Source organism: Mastomys coucha, unplaced genomic scaffold (assembly GCF_008632895.1).
Source record: "Mastomys coucha isolate ucsf_1 unplaced genomic scaffold, UCSF_Mcou_1 pScaffold13, whole genome shotgun sequence".
Lineage (NCBI taxonomy): Eukaryota > Metazoa > Chordata > Mammalia > Rodentia > Muridae > Mastomys > Mastomys coucha.
In genome coordinates, this window is record NW_022196895.1 from 57,286,118 (window position 1) to 57,305,125 (window position 19,008).

At 49.9% G+C, this 19,008-nt stretch overlaps 1 protein-coding gene across 1 annotated transcript in view; it reads right to left on the reverse strand.

Annotated features, from left to right (window-relative positions):
• Nucleotides 1-3,728: 3,728 nt before the first annotated feature.
• The window catches only part of Arhgef37 (Rho guanine nucleotide exchange factor 37), a 46,196-nt gene continuing 30,916 nt past the window's right edge, over nucleotides 3,729-19,008 (reverse strand). Inside the window, exons 6-12 of the mRNA XM_031366246.1 lie at nucleotides 18,733-18,837; nucleotides 17,904-18,014; nucleotides 16,215-16,544; nucleotides 13,831-13,959; nucleotides 11,335-11,530; nucleotides 9,770-9,930; nucleotides 3,729-6,748 (exon numbers count right to left, since the gene is read on the reverse strand). Coding sequence (XP_031222106.1) covers nucleotides 6,530-6,748; nucleotides 9,770-9,930; nucleotides 11,335-11,530; nucleotides 13,831-13,959; nucleotides 16,215-16,544; nucleotides 17,904-18,014; nucleotides 18,733-18,837 — 1,251 coding nt within the window. The 3' untranslated portion in view covers nucleotides 3,729-6,529. The remainder of the gene's footprint in view (nucleotides 6,749-9,769; nucleotides 9,931-11,334; nucleotides 11,531-13,830; nucleotides 13,960-16,214; nucleotides 16,545-17,903; nucleotides 18,015-18,732; nucleotides 18,838-19,008) is intronic.

The window sequence follows — 19,008 nt, forward strand, 5'->3', positions numbered from 1 at the left end:
GTGACAAAACCTGGATTAAGCATGTGAACTGAATTCCTTCATGCAACCTCCCCCAAAGCCCTGTGAGCAAAGAGGAAATGCAATAGGCGTGGCTACTAACATGCTGGTCTGTTCTGACACTCCACTGATGGGCTCAGGAGCTGGAGACCATAGAACCAAGACGAGCTGCCTCTTCGCTGGCCAGAATCTGCCCCCACCCTCCACCCCCGATTCTTTTCTCTCAGACCTGGGGCTCAGTGTCCTTCCTGAGACTCTATAGCTCCAGAATCATGTCCCTCCTGTCTCCTTCCTTCAGAGCCTGGCCTCACCCACAGTCCTGGCTTGATACCATGGCCCTTGGGTCTTCTCATTAGTGTCTGCTCTGGGCCCTGCTATAATAACCTCTGCTGGCCAAGATGGGACCAGCTCAGCAGATTCCCTCGGCCATTACTCAGCGGTATGTGGCTGAAGGCACTTTGGTAGCTCCAGGTGAAGAAGGATGATGTTCCCTTGGCGCTGGAGAGAGACGGTGAAGGTCCCCAGTGTCTCTCACAGAATGGACCTAAGTAGTTGAAGACCCAGCCTTGCCTTGAACCTGAGTTTCTGTGGTATATCAGTCTAAGCAGAAACCAGAAACCACTCTATTGTGTCTTTCAGTCAGGAGGATTTTAACATAGACAGTGGAGTTTACAGGGTTAAGATACACTCTAGAGATCAGCAAGCGCGTGGCATCTGAATACCTGGACTGAGGGAGCTGGTGAAGATAGTCCCACCGGTACTTCAGGGTCTAGAGCCGCCCAAGGAACACTAGAAGCATAGCCTGGCTTGTTCGGCATCACCTCGAGGCAGGACCACGGAGAAGCCCACCCTCAAGCCAACAAACCGAGAAAATAGGAGGGGCTACCTTAGCCCCACCCACCGGCCAGGGTTTCCCATGAATCCAATCGATCAGCTGAGCAGAGGACAAAAGAGCCTTGGAAGTGTTTCCTACTGTACACATGTACCAGGGTAACAAACAAGGAAGAGAGGAGCGGGCTGCTCAGCAAGCTCCTCTGAAAATGTGTGCTCTCGGCCTGAGCCATCTGCGAGGAGGGCACGGCCCCAGCCTGCGGCCACTGTGAAGAGCTTGGGCCCTACTCAAGTTCCAAGGAGACTCAGATCCCTGAGGATCATGACAGGCACAGAGATAAGGGCTTCTACGCAAGGGTGTGGCCAGACATCCTTCCCATGTCACATACAGGGAGGCAGACAGACCCTGAAACCCTTCCAAATTCCCCCTACATCTCTTCTCAAGCTCCCCGTAACAATAACAATTATGTCACTGAGCAAAGAGGAGCTAAGGGCTGGGCCAGGGGGACTTATCAGTATGTCATTTCACTTGCGCAGAGGATCTTGGTGACTAGTTCTCCGTAGTCCTCACTGATACGACAGAGGCCAGGAGTTAACAGAAACTCAGCCTCAGTGACAATCGTAAGAGGAATGACTCTCAGAGAAACGACACTTCCCAGAGATGCAAGGGAGGGAAATCCAACGTCCAATGAAGTCAAGGCACGGAACTAGTACTTCAGAGAAGGTTCTCCAGAAGGAGGAGCAAAGGTGGGCCTGTTGTAGATTACATGAAGATTTCTGTAGGAAAAGGGGACTAAGCTGGGCATGGTGGCACAAGCCTGGAATCCTAGGTCTGCAGGGGCTGAGGAGGGAAAAGCGTCAGCCAGTCTGGTGTTACACCAAAACCAAACCAAATGAGCATAATAAAGGCCAAGCAAAACTTCTCTTCTGGCTTCTGGCTTCTTGTGAAGAGTCAGCCAGTCTGATGCCACCCATGTCACTCTGATGTGGCAGCAGCTGGCTGGGAGCCAGAAAGCCTGCAGTCCTCCAGATGTGGTGCTCAGACTCCATTCCAAAGGCAGCCCCCACTCGTCCCCGGTGGGGTGGTTCTCAACCTTTTAAATCTGCGACCCTTTCATACAGTTGCTCCTGTGGTCGTGGCCCCCAACCACTAAATTAATTTTCACGGCTACTTCATAACTGTAATTTTGCTAGTTATGAATTGTCACCTAAGGATCTGTGTTTTCCGGTGGTCTTGGGCGACCCCTGCTAATCGGTGACCCCACAGGTTGAGAACTATAACCCTACTTAATGTCGCTCTCCCAGCCTTTCTGCCTCACTCATTGGCCCAGCCAGATGCATAGGCATTTCAATTTGTGTCCTCAAAACCCTCCATGGCTCGATGGAAGATCCCTGCTGCCCCCTGGTGGTCACAGTTCACACATTCCCTCCATTTTATTTTATGTGTGTGAGTGTCTTGTCTGGATTATGTCTGTGTACCACTTTGCCTGGAGCCCTCCGAGGTCAGAAGAGGGTGTCAGATTTCCTGGAACTAGAGTTACAGATAGTTGTGAGCTGCCACGTGGGTGCTGGCAATCAAACTCGGGTCCTACACAAGAACAAGTGTCCTTAACCGCTGGCCTTGTCTTTTAAAATTAAAGAAAAAATTAAGAAAAACAATACACCACCCAACACAGAGACTGATTCGTCTTAGCCAACAATTTCTGAGCACGGGGCCCTGAAGCAACTTCAGATCACTTCTTGGCTAGGGATGGACTCTGTGTCCACTTCCCCTTCTCCGTGCTAGGATTCTGTCTGGCTTGAGCATGTCTAGGTCTTGTGTATGCTGTCGAAATCTCTGTGAGCTTGTATGTGCGTCTGTCCTGATGGAAAACACTGTTCTGGACTGGGCTTCTCAAGGCCAAGCTAGAGATGAGCACTCTCTCCCATGTGGTTTTCCCAATCCTGCTCCTCTACAAGGTCCTGAATCTACGCCCATCTCTTCTAGCGAACCTCCCGTGACCACCTCAGCCCTCCCAAATCTCCCCATTGTCTAAGTCTGGTGCAAGCAGTTCTATGATGCCCATGGCACTGAGCCCTGCAGCGCCAAAAAGCTGCACGACACTAGTATGCCCCCCACCCAGCCAGGAGGGGGTTTCATGAAGGTTTCAGTGTTTCTGCCCCTAAGACATTTATCTAGGTAATACATATTGGACACCTCTAACTTGGGGCTTATGACAGAGGTTTAGAAGGTTCTGGAAGGAAGCAGCACTTCTTGATAAAAGTGGTGTCATTTATGGGTATGCGAGGAACCTAGGCAGAGCCAGATGATTTCCCAAAACTGTAGCCCTGAGCATTTCACTCCTTCTCCTTTAACAGCTCCCATGCAGGGTCTGAAACCCTCTGCCTTGCAGGCTTGGCTAGCACTTATCTTACTGCCTCTGCTACACACACACACACACACACACACACACACACACACACACACACACCTTCACTCTGGCTCCATAATATTCACTTCTGTGATCTACCATCTCCTCTAGGTTTTGCATATGCCCTCCTGACCACAAAAGCTCAGGCACCCGTTGGGTCAGAGGTCATATATCACCTCCTTGAGGAAGCTGTTCTTGCTTGCCAAGCCCAGGTCAGAGGTCAACACCTCTCTTGGGCTCCAGTGTCTGCACTACTCTAGACACACTCACAGAACTGAGTGCTGGCTTGTTTGCCTCCCTGCCCAGACTGTGGGCTCAAAAAAAATGGCATAGTCCATCTCTCTGACGTCTTGCTATATCCCTAGCATCTATGCCCAAATCTTGGAGGCATCAAGGGTATGCAGTAGACATTCAAATAAACATGAATGAACAATGTGTCGTTTTCATATCTAGCAAGAATGGTGAACGAATGGTATACTAGCCAACGGCTGGAGTCATACTAAGTCCTTTATTGCCAGTAGTTGACATCAGGCTCATCACGTGACTCAAGAATACACTCATCTTCCCTTAGGTAACATAGTCGTCTCCTTGTATCCTAAGCGAAGTTGGAGCTCAAAAGGTTAAAGAGTCCCCACTTCACTTTGAGGAGCAGGGGGATACCATGTGAGCCATCCTCCAGCTCCTGGGAGTTCTGTTCCATTCTTAGGCAATTCTCATTGTGAGTCTTCACGTGACAGCCCAAGAGTGAAATAAATAAGACACAGTGCAATGGCTCTAGGCATTGGGGTAAAAAGGCACATTACACAGAGTCCCTTGGAGAAAATCCAGGCCACGCTCCATCTTCTCAGTACACTTTCTCTCACTCTCCAGTGATTTTAATCTCACCCCCTGGTCTGAGAAACTACAACCCACATGTACTGAATACATTTTTATTTCTCCTTCATGAGATAGCCTTGGTTCAAGGTATATTTAATTTTTCTCCCTTATGCCTACAAGAACATCCAATTTTGTTCAGGTCCCCTTTAATGGCACTTCATAAATATATATTCTGGGACCTGACAGAACAGGCTGTCCTACTCCAAACTGTGTCTAAAAGCTTCCTGCTTAGATAGCCAGTGCAAAGCTCAGGTACAGCACAACTTAACTTAACCGTTCCCACCTCTGACCGGGTCTAGCTGTTTACCTCTGCATGTATAGGGCAGAGGTCCTCAAGGTGGCTGCATGTTGAGATTTACCTACTTAGCTTCCTGAAGCCCCGTGCCATGACCATGCCCAGATCAATGACAGCAGCTCTCTTTGGGTGGGCTCCTGGTTTGCTGCAGTTTAGAGCTACCCAGGGAATTGCAGCAGAGAACGGGACGGCCGTGCTAGGAACCCCAAGCTAAAGTCTCAACTTCACCGTGAACTGTCAGTAAAAACCTGTGCCAACAGCAGGTCCAGTGCCTGCCTGGCCACCTGTGTGGCTGTGCTTCCTGTGAAGTCTGCGAAGAAAACAGATAGGAAAGTGAGCTGAGCACATCTTGCGAGCGAACCTGAGGTTGGGAAAGGAGCTGGGAAGTCTTGCTCTTGCCTCATACAGTGTTGGCGCTTTAACAAGCCCAGAGGAGGCGCATTACAGACTGTCTGACACAGGCAAGGACGTCTTTCTCAAGAGCCCTTCAGAAGCCAAAGTTAACAAACAGGCACTCGAGTTGGAAAAACAGACGTCGTCGTGAAAACGCTGAAGTAGCCACCTGTTTTACGCTCTGTCTCTCAAGAGGGTCAATTCCAAATTTGCCAGTTGTCTAGAGATCATGGCGGATCACCCTTTTCACTGTCTTGAGATCTTCTAATGTCTCTTGTACTAAAGCAACAGCCTAGGGACATTATCCAGTAGTGACTACACCCCAACACTGCCCCTGTGGGCCTGTCATCCTGGAACGGGGTCTGCTGTGAGGGAATTCTGTCTCCGTGTTTGAGAAATGACTTGCTCACCAAGTACTAGGCATTGGGACTTTGGCTACCTCGATTGTATTCAATGGCATATGCCGTGCAACAGCTAGCTACAGACAATGACTGTGTGTATATCATAGTCCCATGAGATTATATTGCCTAGTGATGTCATAATCTCGTTGGTTTACACACTCCATAATGTTCACACAAAACAAAATCCCTTAACAGGGCATGTCTCAAAATCCATGCTGGATTAACAATAAGGAAGGACACTGTTGGCCTGGACATGAGGGGTGAGGCAAGGCTCCTTGCTTTACTCTGCTAACCCAAGCCAGCCCAATGACTGTGTCATCCTGATACCACTAACCATCTTTTGTGTTAGTGTCACACTTCCTGATTGACAAGGATTCTCAGCCTCGTGACATCCTTACCATGTCCACGACTTTGTTATTTTTCCTAGGTGGAAAAGTGCAATTGTATCCTGTGTCTTAGGCCTCACATCTACCCAGCCTCAGCTACCTGCAGCCTCCATGCCCTCAGAGGCAAACCTAGGCCACCTGTGTTGCCCTGGTTCTTCTACCCAGAACCAGGAAATCACGCTATCCCTCACCTACCCAGCTCAACAGGCCAGTAGTCACCTCTCTCACAGAGCTCCACCAGCATTGAGTGCCAAGTTCCTTTGTCTCCTAGTCTGAAAAAAAAAACTAGTCAGAAGTATAGACCATTGAAATTAGCCTCACACGCCCACTGATCCACCCTTGAATTCCCCTCTTCCCGGGAACCACCTCCGAGTTTGTACTAGAAGTTCAGACCTGTGCAGAGACCACACCCGTTCCCAGACCCAGTAGAGAATCTCCTCAGAACCTAGGCCCATTGCTTCCCCTTGGGCAGGACTCTCCACAGTTCACTGTTCACAATAACTCAACTCAAGGCAGTAAGAAAGAAAAGATGACTGGTGAGCCATGGTGTTTCCTGGCAACACTGTGGAAGTTGTGCTACTGAGCCAGGCAGGTCTGGTCTTTTTCAGAGATGCCCCTGCCTGCTACTAACACAGGCAACATTCATCCTAGATATGAAAGAGGTAAAAGGTAGGATGAGCTTCGAGCTGTGGCAAGCCCTAGCTAACAGCTGTAGTCCTGAGATGGCTTCTTTGTGCAGACTCTAGTGGCAATGCTGAACCACCCACTATGGCCTCCCACACCAGGCATTCTGTAAGGCCTAGTCACCACTTCCTGCTGCCTTCTGAGTGCCCTTCCCACCGACCCCATTCCCACTCTGCTTTGCGCCATGCCCCCTAGGCCACACACCCTTTAAGCCTCTGCTGTTAGGAATGGGGGGGGGGGTCCAAAAAGGACATGCTAAGAGGGAAGATTCCAGCCCCATGGAGTTGGGCTCAGGGTCCTGGCCAGAAAGTTGGAAGGCACATATCCCCTCTGTCCATTTGCTTCCACAAGGCTCCATTCTGGGTTCCCCTTCTTGTCTTGGGCTTCTAGGATGGTCACAGGCTGGCCTGCCTGTAGACTCAGCTCATGGGTGCTCCTGGCCACAAAGGGGTATGCTGCCACCACCCGAAACACCTGGGAGGGACACAGAAATGGTCAGAGGGGCAGACAGTCAAACTCCATCCAGCGAGGGTGTCATCCTGTGTCCCCACAATGCTCACAGGTAGTATGTAGTCTCTACCGCTGGACACATCACTTCTCAGGCACATTCTTAGCACTAAAGACGCTGGGCCTGCTAGCACTGTGGCTAATCATTACTGCATGGCTGACACTGTTCTAGTTCTTTGCTAGGCTCCGGTTTTTACTACAATTCCATCCTGTATTTGGTGTCCCCCCCCCCTTTTTTGGCTGGCCTTGAACTCACAGAGATCTGTCTCCCGAGTGCTGGGATTAAACGTGAGCACCATCCCTGCAGCCCTGTCAGTGGGTAGCCTCAACAGCTCCCTCCTCAGATCTAGGGAGAGTTTATCCGTCCAAACCAGTTTCTAACCCAGGAATAGTGAGGTTTGGAAGGCGTGGCTACTTTTTTAGGTCAGAGCACTGAACCAGAGAAAACAATAAGAGGGGAAGGCATTCATCAAACTGCTAAGTTCTCTATGGCTCCCTGTCATCATCTACAAGTATCTGTAACAACGTCCTACCCTCTAGGTTACTGAGGAAGCAGACGGATGAATGCCTGTGCAGGCTTTTCACAGTGCCTGGTGCAGGATAAGGGCCCAGTCGGTGCAGCTTGCTTTTTGAATCCTTACCATTAGTGTGACTGATGACTCAGAACAATAAGCATCATGGGAAAGTACCCTAGGAGTCCCACAGAAGGAGGGACAGACGGGCCACTGCTCCTAGGCAGAGCTTCCTGGAGACTCCATCTACATCTACCAGAGCTGGATAACTGGATGATGGCAACAACCTCCCTCCCCTTGGGTGGGGGGAGGGGCACTGAATAGGGTGGTCAGGTCCCTAGTGAGATTCTTGGGGCCCCTTTGTAGTTCTTGCTGTATTACATCTAGCTGACACTGAAAGGGGTAGGGGTGGTGGGAACTGTATACCTCCCCAGACACTGGCTCTCAGGTCCACGATGCCCTGACCCAGGGCATCCCGTACCCATCCTCAGCACCTCTGGATCCCACTCCTCTCTGTCCACAGTCTTTCTATCATGAATGTCTCATCTTTGTAGCGCTCCCTTGTTTGTGGATGGCCAATCCACCCAATCCTCCCAAACCATCCAAGATTGCTTAGGGATGGGGAGGACTTCAAGGACTTTGCCCCTGCAAAGCCAAACCCTTCAGTGCCCTAGGGACTGAGCACCAGGGCTTGCACAGACAGCCTCATCAGTCTCTCTGGCCCCAAACCTGAAGGGTTATTGTGCCCAGGCCAAACACTCCACCACTGAGCTACATCCCCACTACACATCCATCCATCCTTCCTTTCTCCCTCCCTCCCTCCCTCCCTTCCTTCCTTTTGATGTTATTCATATCCCATACCAGTCATCCCTTTAAAGTATACAATTCAGTAGCTTTTAGTATAGTCCCAGATACGTGCAATCACCACCACTGTGTGATTTCTCCCAAAAATACTCCCACTGTGACCAAAGAAAATCCATACCAGTTAGCCATCTCCCCTGGCTCCCCTCCCCTCCGCCTCTGCCAACCAGAAACCTACCTGCTTCCTCTACCAGTTTACCTAGCTTGGACATTCATGTGAGTGGGATCCTACCCTATGTTTCTGGCCTTTCTTTCTCTTGGCATGGTCATTTGTGTTGTAGCATGTCAATACTACATGACCTACTCTGTTCATATTGATATCAAAAGAATGCTCCATTCTACAGTGTCGCAGAATCCTATCCTCCAATAATAACCACCATCATCTCCGTCAGACAGCGCCACTGCTGGTCCGAGGCACGGAAGCTCATAGGGGAAGTATAAGGATGAGCACTGGATCCTCGTCTGCCATTCCAGCCGTTCCCTCCTACACCTCTCAGCCATTTTGTATGTCATTTGGCCCTAACTGTGAGTGATCTCATAAGTATATAGTAGTGGAACACTAACTGATGGGGGAGGGGGGTGTCCATCTATGCAGCTTTTGGAAAGTCCTCTGCAATGGGATGAGACTTTGCAGCTACTCTGGGGTCACCCGCACTCCTAAAAGTAATATCTCCTGTAAGAAAGCCCAATAAACGCCTTGGTTCTCCACTTTGGACCTGGATGGAGCTGTGCTTGGTTTGCCGTTGGTGCCCTATGAAGAGGGAGTAGACTCTGCTTCCAGCTCTCCAAGGAAAAGGAGTTCTCAGCACATGTGGCTCTACCGTAGATGGTTTACCTGTTTATATCGACAGACACTTGGGTTCTTATAAATAATGCTTTCAGGACCATGTGCACCTGTGCTCCCCACTGCTTTTGTGGGGAAGACTGACACCCTCTTTCAAGGGCACAGGGTCTGTCTGGGACTTCACCAGGAGCACCTCACTACACCCTGCCCTCTCTAGTCCCTCAGGCTCCAGCCTCACCGGTTCCTCCTCGGACCCTTGCAGATCACTAGGTCTCTGCATGTGCCGTGTGTGCTTTCTGAGAACTCACTCCAGGCACCCCTCTGCTCCCCCCTTTATCGAGTTAACTCCTCCTCCTCCTTCCTAGGTAAGGAGAAAGCATTCTTCCTCAGAAGACCTCTCTTTTTCCTGGAACTCTGGACCTTACCGCAGCAGAGAACATTGTATTGCAGTTGTATTTATGCACACATTCTCACGGCTAATCTAATCACCATCTCCCCCAGACTGTAAGTCTGCGGAGGACGATGACCTGCTCCTGTTCATCGCTGTGACTCTCATTTAGTACCACACTTGGCAAACACAGAGTGAACAGAGGGCTCCCGCTTATCCTGCTGATGGGGGGGGGGGGGATGTTGGATTAACTCCCTGGTGTTCCTGTGGGAAGTCCTTCTCTCTGTGTTCCCACCCCTGGCCATGATAAGAACATATCACTGGTTGCTGCCTGGCCTCACAAGAACGTGGGCCCTCTGATAGAAGGAGCGGTCACTTCAACAGTAGAGCCTTAGCGGAAACAGATAAGGGGAGGCCAGCCCTCAGCCCTCCTGCAGACTCACCTGGCTCATGGTTGGGACAGTGGGAACCGAGGGTTGGGCGGGCTCTGGGGTTGGAAGCCAGTAGTCTTCATGCATCCCTGTCTGGCCTCTGAGCTCCTTCTCACTGGGAATGATGGGGTGGTATAACTGAAGTTTTCCAGCTGGCACATAGCCCCGGTGTCCTAGGAAACATGTAGATGTTTCAGTAGCTGCTAGCCAGCTTCCTATCCTTTTCAGTGGTGGGGAAAGCCAGTAAAGTGACTGTTGGAGTCCGGCTTCCCAGCATTAGAGAGACAGTACAAGGTCATCCGGGACCTGCACATTCGTTCCCTCCCGCCGCCGCCCTATTCCATAGCGCTGCTCCTAGCTGCTGCTTGCTCCCACTGAGACAGCCCATGAGGTCTGAAGCCATCTGACAGAGGAAGTTCTTCCCGGGGCTGGTATGACAACTGTCTCCTCTTGGTGGCACTACTGCTCACATCCCTCTAGCGGCCGCCCAGAGCAAGGCTGCTTCCCCAGGTCTCTCAGGACCAGGACTGCCTTCCACTGTCTGATGCTGTCCTTCTGCGATCCTCATCAGCACCCACCCAACGCTGCCCAGCTGCTGTCCTCATAAATGACCATCATTTCCTGATTCCCAGGTGGGTAAAGTCTTCACATTAATCTGGGGTCAGTCTGTGTCACTGTCACTCTGTTTCATGCTGGCACAACTGAGTTCAGAGAAACTCCATGCCTCCCTGCGATCATGCCGTTAGGAAAGCCCTGAAGCCTCCCTCCGACAGTCCTTATACTATTTCCTCTAACTGTATAGTCCCTAGACCTCTCAACATAACTAGGGCTGGTCTCAAACTTGTGGTTATTCTCCTGCCTCTGGCTTCCTAATGCTGGGGTTAGAGGTATGCACCATCATACAGGACCCTACTTCATTTTTAAAAGCTGGCTTGGTTTCAAAGCTTGGCTTTGTGCCATACAGTAACAGCAATACAATCACGAGCTTGTGGACCAGTGGCATTTTTTTTTAATAATACACATAAAGGTACTTCAGTAACTATTATATCACCAACAATAATCCTGTGCAACCCTCGTGTTTAGAATATGCCACTGGGTCATTTCTTTACCCTGGGCTCTCCGTGCAGCTCACCTTTATCTAATTTACATGTGAGGCTCAGACCTCAGGGACACATCCCACGCCCATGGCTATTAGAGACTTACTGTTCCAGTCGTACATCAGATTCTGAGAGTATGGCTGGGATGTAAGCATCCTTTCTCAGCACACATTTGTATCTTTCAAGGTACTATTTGAGGTCCTTCCACACATTGTATCACCCAGTAGTGTGGATGTTCTCTAAAGCTTGCCTTGCTTGCACAGCAACCAGGAACGGGGCGAGGAAGGCCACACTGGATCTTACTATAGACATTTCATGCACCACTGAATTACCGTAAGCTGACTGAGCTCTTGCATCTGTCAATGGGTTCATCCCTCCTGAATTTGCAGACTGGCACACAAGGCCATTCATGCCTCCCTAGCAGCTTCTGGCAACTGGCTTTCCCAAAAGGAGATGAATGGGTCACGGAGGCCCACATACCCCCTGTGTCAACCAGCCAGCGACCGCTGTTGCCTTTGGTATCCTTGCTTTGTAGAAGGGCCACGATTTGGCCCCGCAGCAGTGTTAGGTCCAGGGTCCCAGTCCCATTGATGTTGCTTGTCACCTGGTATAGCTTCCCAGGGTCATATCTGGAGAGCAGAGCCTTCATCTGGTGTTCAGACCCTGGAGGGAGTGGCTGAGAGAGCAGAGACAGAAAGTAGAGTTTGAATTAAGTGTCAAGGCTGTGCCAACGTGAGCTGAGAACTGGGCATCCTGTCCAGCTCTACCACAGTCACCAAAGACTCCATTCTGATGGGGACAACCATGCCCTCTACTCCAATGACTCTTGGCTTCCAATAACATTTTAGAAGAAATTTTCAACAAATTCAAGATAGATATCTGTCAGTTATAGAACTCGTAGAATGTAGCCCTAAATTCTATGCATAACCCGAAGCTAAGTCATTTAACAGGAGATCTAACGTCTTTGAACCATGCCAGGCTATGGGCTTCGTGGTACACCAGGCCTTACCCATCTGGAATCCTCAGAGGCTAATACAGGACGAGCACTAGCTCCTGACACTCCCAGATGTCCCTGACAGACGCCTCTACCTGCCCTGTACCCAGCACCTTCAGATAATCATATGCTATGCAGTGAATACAACATGCATACACACAGTTTAAGTAGAGAATATGGTAAATGTATGTATTTACACATTTGGATTCCCCTTGGTTTCACAGAAGGAGACAATCATACCCGAACTCCTTCTTGATTATATTTTTGGCTGAAAACAGTGAATGGAAAACCAAAGGAAATGCCAGGCAGTTTGGGGATCGACTGAGGTCCTCTCTCTCCCAAATCTCTCTTCCCAGCCAGATGGCAATTTTTTTTTTAGATTTATTTATTTTATGTGTATGAGTACACTGTAGCTGTACAGATGGCTGTGAGCCATCATGTGGCTGCTGGGAATTGAACTCAGGATGGCCTCACTCGCTCTGGCCCTGCTCTCTCTGGCATAATTCACTGTAGCTTTCTTCAGACGCACCAGAAGAAGGTGTGACTCTGGGAATTTCCACTGCACATGTATTGGACACCTACTGTGTGCAAAGCACTGGAGTACACATTAGGGTTTCATTCAGATAGAAATTGCCTGGGCTTGCAAGATGGCTCAACGGGTAAGAGCATTGACTGCTCTTCCAAAGGTCCTGAGTTCGAATCCCAGCAACCACATAGTGGCTCACAACCATCCATGATACTTCTGGGAGGACCTCAGTCGATCCCCAAACTGCCTGGCATTTCCTTTGGTTTTCCATTCACTGTTTTCAGCCAAAAATATAATCAAGAAGGAGTTCGGGTATGATTGTCTCCTTCTGTGAAACCAAGGGGAATCCAAATGTGTAAATACATACATTTACCATATTCTCTACTTAAACTGTGTGTATGCATGTTGTATGCATAGCATATGATTATCTGAAGGTGCTGGGTACAGGGCAGGTAGAGGCATCTGTCAGGGACATCTGGGGATAGACTCTTGCCCTAGTACTGATGAAGAGTCTGAATTAAAAACCAGGATGCACATTGTTAATCCTTATACTTGGGAGGAAGAGGCAGGCAGATCTCTGTGAGTTCAAGTTCAGCCTGGTCTACCTAAGACTGGGCTGGAGATGTAGCTCAGTGACAGAACTTCTACTTGGTGTGTACAGGCCTGTGAGCTGTGTGCGACCCCAGCATTACTGAAAGAGAATAAAATCAAACAGACAGATTGTATCCCAGCTAAACATAGAGATGGCAGTTTTATGAAAAAAGTATTCCTGGGGGGGCTGGAAAGATGCTCAGCAGTATCTGCTCTTCCAGATGACCTAGGTTTGGTTCTAGCACCCATAAGGCAGCTCACAACCACCCGTGGCTACACTTCCACAGAACCCCTCTCTTCACAGCTCACAGCTGTCTCAGGCTAAGCCCTAGCTATGTAGCAAGTTCAAGGACAGCTTGAGGCGTATAAAGATTATATATATATATATATATATATATATATATATATATATATATATATATATATATATATATATATATATATATATATCTACATATATATTTACATCTATATATATATAGATGTAAAATCTACATATAGAGAGAGAGAGGGAGAAGAGGGAGAGGGAGAAGGAGAGGAAAGTAAAATAAAATACATAGGTACGCTGCTCAAGTGAATTGAGAGATAGCTTTTCTCTCCCCTGCCTACCTCACAAGTGTGTGTGTGTGTGTGTGTGTGTGTGTCTGTCTGTCTGTCTGTCTGTCTGTCTGTCTGTCTGTGTCTGTCTGTATTGGAATATAGTATTTTTGTTTTGTTTTTTTGTTCACAGGAAGGAAGAAGAGACAGGAAGAAGAAATGTTTCCATGAGTAACAGGGGAAAGAAATAAGAGAAAGGAGTGGAGAGAGCTTCCACACGTTGCAGGAGAGCGGACGGACATGTGGGGTTGAGGGGGGACACTCCTACCTGAGTGGTGGAGGGTGGAAGCACCTTCTCGAAGTTCTCCTGAAAGAGGCGGAGCTGGCTACTGCTCTGGCCCAGTGTGTGCTCCAGCAGCTTCTGGAAGTCCGGCTCCGAGACATGGCAATGAGGCAGCTGAGTGGGAAGGTGCTGTTAGCAGAGTCTCTGAAGAAGGGACCCTGGGGTGCCTGGGCACCCACCCTCTGGTCCCAGACTGCTGCTTTTGCCTGCCCACCTTTCTGTTAAGAAAATCTCTCTCCATAGGGGCAGAGGAGCACTGCCACCATAACACCCTAGCTCTGGAGCTGGTAGGCCTGACATCCCTTCCCTTCCCTACTATGATTAGATCAAGGGAAAATAATGCACTTAGGCCAGGTCCCTTCTGTCAGATGCAGTGCGCCAAGGCTCAGAACACCTGTGTTGCTCTCCCTTCGGATCCCGAGGGGTAAAGGTGTAGGCCTGGTGATTCCCTATGTTTCACACACACACACACACACACACACACACACACAGAAACAAAGCCTGCCTGAAAACCAGCCCAGACAGGGAGGAAAACAGGCGGGAGACTGAGAGAGAGTTATGACACTGCACGTCTACAAGCGGCTCTGACCCCCTGACCCCTCCTGGGATCGAGCCATTCTGCTCTTCTCTGTGCTCCAAGCAGCTTTGGCATGGGCCTGTATATCCTGTGAGTAATGAGCTCTCCCATGAGGTCCCTACCCTGTTAAGACTCTCTCATAGTCTTGTCAGACAGCTCAAGAGCTGATGAGACCCCTCAGCCAACAGACATGTCCAGCCCTCTGGGTTATTGCCTGACTCATTTATGACCCAGAGCCCTGCTCCGGGGCTGCAGAGAAAAGACAGTCTGCCATGCAGGTCTTGAATCACAGGAGTGAGGCCAGGTGAGTGACCCATTAGATATATACAAGGGAGGCTTGGCAGTAATCCTAGGCAGGTCATAGCCCCCATCATCACCACCATACATGTCCTTTTAATGCCTATAAACCTTCTTCTCTGGCATCCTTAGCCCTGTTCACCCAAATGTCAGACTGGTAGGAGAAATCGGAAGAAAACAAAAGGGTTATCCAACCAGATTGAGTCTTCTTCTTGTACAGCACTGGGTCTATTTCAACTTCATACTTCAGAAAGCATGCCTGAGGCAGGGCCCAGTAGTAAGGTATGCAAAGGAGGAACCACTTGGATCTCTGGCCCCCACCCCTGACTGAGGGGAAACATGGCCCCCCACCACTCCAGCAGAAAGGCAGTCGTGTGTTAGGACACACATTACTAAGTTCTGCTGGTGTACAGAGGGTGAGGAGGGGGCAGTCCCCACTCCTCCAGAGCAACAAGGGTTCTGGGAGCTTCCTGAAAAGACTGGTTCATCTGTCATGGGATGGTAGGCATAGAGAGAGGCCTGGGGGACCATGGAGGTATTTCCAAATGAAGAAGAGCCTGTAGGGAGACACGGCAATGCTCAAGCAGCGTGTTGGAGGGAGGGACATGCCTCAGCATTGGAGTGGGACCTCGGATTGGAAAGTTGGCAGGAGTGGGGAGGTCAGGAGATAGGAATTGGGGATGAGGGGGAGTCGGGGGTGGGGAGTCAGATGACGACAAGGAAACACAGAAGGCAATGTTGAGACAAAATGCGTGGAAATGGCTCCCAAGGCCTGACTCATGAGCCATTCAGCTCTGACACTGACGTTACAGAGCCAGATGCGGAACTGCCACCTAGTCCCTCCCGTGCCAACTCAGACTTCTAAATTTCCCACCACAAGTTTGCACATGGTGGTCTGCGTAGGGAGAGCTCTTTGGAATCTGATTATGCCTTCAGCTGATGGTCCCTTTTCGAGAGGCTCTTGATCACTGTGTTCAAAGCTCAGTTACCGCACAGTCAGGGGTCAAAACCTCCTGTCCACTCCGCATCTTTGCACAAGCTGTTTTACCTCTCTGAGAGGACCCCCATACTGTATAGGATTGCTTGAGGACTGAGTGAGGCACTGCCTGGAAAGAGTCCCCAAACAGCTAGACAGGAAACAGCTGCTAGCAGTACCGGCAGTAATCCCAGCTGGACACTTCTACTCCTGACTAGACAGAAGAGACACCTGTGTCTGTCATCATCTCCTCATTACCCTCCAGGGAAGGTCTGCTGCTGTTTTTCCAGAATAACCTCCTCTGCTCTTGAGTCCCAGGATGACCTAGAGTGGCCTAGAGTCCAGCCTGGCCTCTGTCTCCGAAAGAGGAGAAAAGGCACGAGAGATAGCTCAAGGGTCCCTGCTGAGTCCTGGGTCCCAGCAGCATATTTAGTAGAAATTAGCCCCAGTTCTGCCCTGACAACAGCTAGGACCTTGCCTGGCTGTGCTCCACAGTAAGCTTAGCCCCAGGAGCCTTACCAGGGAGACACTGCTCTCCGCCCTTCGTAGCACTTGCTCGGCGAGGTCTCTCTGGAGGACCACAAATGTGCAGAGGATCTGGCCCAGCCACTGCATGACTAGTTGGTTAAACTGTGGGAGCTCTGCCACTAGTAAGGAGTTGAGCGCCTGGTACGTGTGCCGGGCCGCCTCCTCCTCATAGGTCACACTGCCCACATCCAGCAGCTTCTCTTCTACCCGCTCAAAGTCCAGGAGTTTGTCCAGACGCTTCTTGATCAAGTTCTGAGGGCCAACCAGGGCTCTGGCCAGACTGCACAATGGTTGCCACACCAGGTCTTTCAACCGCTTCTTCTGTAGGGAGAGGGGAAGCATGGGAACTAGGATACAAGGTGACAAAGGATAGAGCCTGGGGGTTGGGGGGGGGGGGGCTGCAGGCCCCCTCCATTGACAAGCTGTGACTCATAGCATATCCTAACCCCCTGCTGCCCAAACTGTGGATTGCAGTCCATACAGGGTCATGACTGAACAAGATTCGGCAACTGTAAAAGCTTTCTCAACGTACGCTGACCCAAAATGAACTCGGTAATGTGTATTTATGTGAGTGACGGTCTCAGCATTGATGATGAAATGGTCAAAACGCTCATCAACTCTGAAAAACCTCTGAAGATGTTCTGTGTCCAGAGATCTTATAGCTACATCAAAATTTGGCCAAGGTTTTACTCGTGTAAAAATAAACACCGGGTGGTGGCGGCGGCGGCGGCGGCGGCGGCGGCGGCGGCGGCGGCGGCGGCGGCGGCGGCGGCGGCGGCGGCGGCGGCGCACGCCTTTAATCCCAGCACTTGGGAGGCAGAGGCAGGCGGATCTCTGAGTTCGAGGCCAGCCTGGCCTACAGAGTGAGTTCCAGGACAGCCAGGGCCACACAGAGAAACCCTGTCTCGAAAAACCAAAAAAATTAAAAATAAAAATAAATAAATTAATTAATTAAAAATAAATAAACAGCACAATATCCCACTAGGGCATAGATGTGCTTTTTTTTTAACCTTTAATACATGGTCAAATGATATATATTTCAAAGAATTGTTTTGAACTATTCCCTTATGATTTATCATCAGTAAATCTATATAAGTAAATCTACCTATTATGTATACTTATATATCTAGGTCATATAAAATCTCCTTGGGTAATGAGGTTGATGTGGGAAAAGCCCCAGGACGCCGCTCTAACCTCACTGAGTCTTGGGCTTATGGTTTGGAAAGGGGGGTGGTATATAGTGTGCCCAGAGTGCAGCCCCGGGAAGGTTCTCAACTCCTGGTACTTCTTGGTGTTTTTTATTATGTAAAGAGCTTGAAACAGATTTTTGCATAGAATGATACTTTGGGACTCAGACTCCATTTGTGTAAATGACCCAAGAGATGGAGCTCTCTGGGCCTCGAGCTCCCATTAGCAGAACAGGGCTATTAATAGTGCCTCATCCGAAAGCCTGTGTTGAGGGGGTAAATGAGGTCAGGAATGGAAAAGGCGGGCACGCTGCCTGGTACAGGGTGCGGCTCACTGCACATCAGTTGGGTTATTTTTATCAGTAAGTGCAGGAATAGCGCTCCCACTCCTATTGGATGTGACAATTGTATAAGTGCCTGACTTCTAAATATTACCCTTGTCGGCCCCACCACCTGCCTATCAGAGGAAGGGGGAGGAGATAATCCCACTCACAAAATGCAGAAAGGCCTGGAGCTGAAGGTCCCTCGCTAGGCTGCAGTACTCTTCCGCAGGTCCCCCAGGGATATCCAGGCTCCGTTCGTGTGGCCGGAAGCTGAGGAAAGCCTGAGTCCAGGGCCAACAGAGACAGGTGGTTAGGTCCCACCATGACCATCTTACGCCTAACCCCCAATGCAGCAGACCTCCCAAGCAGTTTTCTAGAACCTCCGCATACCTCCCCATAACCAGTAAGCACATTCACCATCTGTCCCTGCTCAACCTGGGAGGTTAGAAGAGGCTTGCTGAGCTGGGGGCCCTTAGCTCTCTGCTCTTGTGGGGCTTGTGAGCACCACGCTTCTCTGTGTGCCACCTCGGTGAGCCTTTTGCCTTATGTATGCTCTACAGACGCTATTCGTGTTTCTTCTGTAAGCCAGGGAACTGTTCCCATTCAAATCAATGCATGGAAAAAAAAAAGAAAGAAAGAAAGAAAGAAAGAAAGAAAGAAAGAAAGAAAGAAAGAAAGAAAAGCCAGGAGCTGGAGAGATGGCTCAGTGGTTAAGAGTACTTGCCTCTCTTACAGACGACCTGGGTTTGGATCCTAGCACCCACATGGCAACTCACAAATCCCTGTAATTCCAATTCCAAAGACTCGTTGACCCTGACCCATGAGAACTCTAATGGGCTCAGAAGCTGCCTCTAACTCCCCACCCCCACCCCAGTTTTGTGGCTACAGGTTACGATATGCTTACCAGCACACCTGGCTGACACTTCACCCCAGAGTCAATGCAGCTGGCGCCACTGTAGCTTGTGGACCCTAGCCCTTTGAACTCTGCAGGGCTCTCACCTCCAGATTATCCATGTAAGCCTCCACATTGCTCCTCAGCTCCTTCACACACAGAGACACCCACTGGAATCTCTCCTCCAAGTCATCAAATTCCTTGTCTTCTGTCTGTTAAGTAAATCCATACATGCAAGGGTCAGATGATCCACATGGGGGCAGTGTGTGACTGGTTTCTCTGCCTCAGGAACTCACCCGGGACAATCTGTCCCCAGATTTTGAAAACAAGAGCTGGTTCACCCAGCCTACAACTGAGAGGGGGGGTGGGGGGGTGGCCAGTTA